This window comes from Acartia tonsa, chromosome 13 (genome assembly GCF_053477335.1).
Source record: "Acartia tonsa isolate MP-2025a chromosome 13, ASM5347733v1, whole genome shotgun sequence".
NCBI lineage: Eukaryota > Metazoa > Arthropoda > Copepoda > Calanoida > Acartiidae > Acartia > Acartia tonsa.
Window position 1 is genome coordinate 29243407 of NC_137272.1, and position 3380 is coordinate 29246786.

The window sequence follows — 3380 nt, forward strand, 5'->3', positions numbered from 1 at the left end:
GTAGCTAAAATCACTAAAAACTGACTTATTTTTCTTATGAGGGGGTGGGGGCCGGGTGGCAATAGCATTTAAATTAATCAAAATCCTTTCTTTTCCCCCTAATTATTAAATTCTACCAAAGACATAACTCCTACCATAGGAAATTTACGTTAATGTAAATTTTGGTCATTTCATGGATAGGACAATAGGAGATAATTTAATCTTCCCTGAATGATTATAAAAGACACATGTTTGGTATCTTGTAAATAATTACCTAGGGGAAGAAAGGTTGTAGATTTATTAAATTTTCATTGTCATCTCCTCTTGACAAATTAAGAGTGTTTTTTAATATCTTCTTTTAAGGCTTTGGCCAATTTATGAGTATTTTCTAACTATTTAATTGTTGAGTTTTGTAGTTTCTTCAGTTAGCGGTTCACCATTATCAAATTTTCTAAATATATAAAGAGTTTAACACAATACTAAAAGCGCAACTACTCTACAATTATCTAAATAACTTGCGGCTACGCTTTCTTTGGGGAGTTATTTTTTCTAAGAGCAATATCTGTTTGGAGGGTGGTAGTAACCTCCCCAAAAATAGATGTAAAGCTTCTCAGGACCGATAAGAAGCTACATTGTAAAGGAGAACCATAACGGTTCAGCGGTTAGCGAGACCATTCGGTACAGACAGATCCTGATACTTTATTTTAATGATAATTTACCTTTTAATGGTGACATTAGATTTACATTTGCTCGCCTCCTCCACTATTTTCATGCTGTTCTTAACCCTCTCCAAAAACTCGGGGCGGGGGATCAGGCCCCCCTCAAACTCAACACGGGCCAGGTTCATCTCACAGGCGGCCAGATCCTAGGATAGATTTAAAATGGATAAAAGAATGGTTTAAAGTCACAGAGAGAGGGGACAATTGGCTTTCTAATACACTATTCCCAAAGTTTTATAAAAACGTTCTTTTATTCGTTGAATAACAACTTTGGGGAGTAAATTTGGATTTGTTGGTTAATTAAATTGAGTTTTAGAACGTTTTAACCACTAATTTTAATCTACGGAAGGGGTAATTTTGTGTATCATCAATGGGGATGTACATCAATTTATCTGCCATTGTCTTATCCCTTTAGATCCCTGGGTTAAAGTTATTTTGTGGAATTCAATGATTTTCAGGATTATTACCCCCTCTTTTACCTTTAATGTGTCAGCTTTCCAGATTGAGTAATCAGGATACAGAGGTGCAATGATTTTTGGGAGTATTATTACCCCTCTCCCCTCCCATGAAACTACTTTATATAATTTTACCTTTAAAGTGTCAGCTTTCCAGATTGGGTAACCAGGATCCACTAGTCCAAGTACATCTAAACTTTCCTGAAATAAGATTATTTGTCATAAAATTTTTAACTTTTGAATGAAAACCTAACAGTAATTTGATGAAAGATAACATACAAACTATTTGGAGAGGGTGAGGTAATAATGAGTAGCTGTCATGAAATAGCGGGTCAAGTCATAATGCACTTGAACGTGGAGCTTGACCTGGCCCTGGATGTTATACAAATGTGTCTCAACCTAATACAAACCCTTAGAAACTATGGCTAATCAATCAAACGGAAATCAAATACTAATATAAATTAGAGTGACTTCATCCTTATCCCTGAATATACATAGACTAACCTGACATAACTCTCTGATGCGCAGGAAATCTTGACGGTCAACATCCTTAAGTCCCAATCTGGAGTATGCTTTGATGATGTCTCTTTTTAACAGCATGCACAAATGGTGCTGGGGGTGCAAATATTCCTGAAAAAGTTGAATCCTGATAATTAAGTAACAGGATGTCCATCTGTCTGTTTGTACTGAAGGATCTCGCTAACCGCTCAACCGTTATTATTCTCCTTTGTGGAGTAGCTTTTCATAGGTCCTTGGAAGATTTATATTATTCTATTTGTCTATTTAAAGAACATGTAACTTGATTTGTTTGACAAATATGTTGAACGAATTAAACATTTAAATGTGGTCTAAGAAGTCCAAGCTTCTTATTTTGAGGGGGGTAAAATGAGGTGTTTGAAAGGTTTCAGGGGGGTTATCTAATGTTTTTTTTCTTTTTAATTTTGCGGGAGTAATGAGGGAAGTAAACACCCCTTTAACCCCACACGTATGACTCGTATCATAGAGAGGCTTCAATACTAGAAGAAAGTACCTGGTACATTTTAAGATCTTTTTCCATATCTTGGATAGTTTTCACTTCTCTCTCGCCGTACAAGTGATCTTTAATGGCAAGTGTCATCTCCAGATAGGCAGTTTGTGAGATCTTAAACTTATGCACCTAAAATAAAGTATGATTTTTGACAGGCAGAAAAGTTGGGAGGCAAATTAGTGTTCAATTCTTCTCTCTCTAGCCGTCCAAGTGACCTTTTTCATATAAAACCAGGGAGGGAAGGGTCATAAATATAAATTTTACTGATACAAAAAGTTTTATAACCACGATATATTATTTGCTGAGCTTGATCTTTAAATCATTTCAATGGTGATCTAAACCAACCCGCGCGAAATTTCATCCAATCACAGCAGCGTATTTTAAAAATGTGCCGCTGTGATTGGCTGAAATTTCGCGCGGGGTGGTTTAGATCACCATTGAAATGATTTAAAGATCAAGCACTGGATAAAAACATTGGATACTTTTATTTAATTGTGATTGGTTAATTTCAAACAAGCAGTGTCCAAATTTTTCAATTTTAATCTCAATAAGTGGTAATCTTGTATATTTATTGGGGATGTTTTTGTATATCAATTAAGCATTCATTGTCTTATCCCGTTTTGCAAATGGGTTATCGATAAGAAAGGATGTATAGATAGATAGCAATTACCTTACATTCCCAAGAGGGGTCATCAGCTAGCGGGTTGTCCATCAGCATATACCCTCCTCCCTCATCACATTTAGGGCATTTCAGTGTGCTCAGATGGGAGTTTAATTCAGTAGAGTCCTTCAAATACCAGTTACCAACTTTAGATTATTTTTAAAAAAGCACAATATTTAGATATGTTATAACAGTCCCGCTGATAAAAATTTGCATGTGGATAATAGTTATTTTTTGCATCGTATTATAAACGGCTTTCCGTGGATATAGAATGTACAAATATAAGATTAACACTAGTTTTTTTTAGCCCCGAGGCTTTATTTAGGTGGTTTTAATCTTATGATTGTACATTTTAATATTCGTAGAAAGATGGATATTATCGATGCTAGACATAGTTTTTTCGTATGGATGAGAACCGGTTCCTATCCACCGGATTCGAATAAATACGAGAAAAAAATATACAGACATGTCCTAAAGTTTAATAGCCTTCCCGTTCTATAGATCCCTATTACCTAAAGCCAATATGTTGGTCAGATATA

General features: G+C 35.3%; 1 protein-coding gene across 1 annotated transcript; it reads right to left on the reverse strand.

Annotated features, from left to right (window-relative positions):
- Positions 1–343: 343 nt before the first annotated feature.
- On the reverse strand, positions 344–2993 carry LOC145304144 (uncharacterized). Its single transcript, XM_080145906.1, has 6 exons — positions 2851–2993; positions 2184–2309; positions 1658–1783; positions 1289–1354; positions 699–844; positions 344–430 (listed from the first exon to the last, which is right to left on the reverse strand). Exons 1-6 carry the CDS (start codon positions 2896–2898, stop codon positions 376–378), a joined length of 567 nt encoding a protein of 188 aa, XP_080002032.1. The 5' UTR covers positions 2899–2993; the 3' UTR covers positions 344–375.
- Between the last annotated feature and the right edge of the window lie 387 nt (positions 2994–3380).

Excerpts from the sequence above, each read along its gene's own strand:
- LOC145304144 (XM_080145906.1), bottom strand. The coding sequence starts at position 2,898 with ATGCTGATGGACAACCCGCTAGCTGATGACCCCTCTTGGGAATGTAAG. Across the intron at positions 1,355-1,657 it reads GCATCAGAGAGTTATGTCAG|GAAAGTTTAGATGTACTTGG; the intron begins GTTAGTCTATGT and ends ATCTTATTTCAG. Across the intron at positions 431-698 it reads TCTAATGTCACCATTAAAAG|AAAATTTGATAATGGTGAAC; the intron begins GTAAATTATCAT and ends TTATATATTTAG.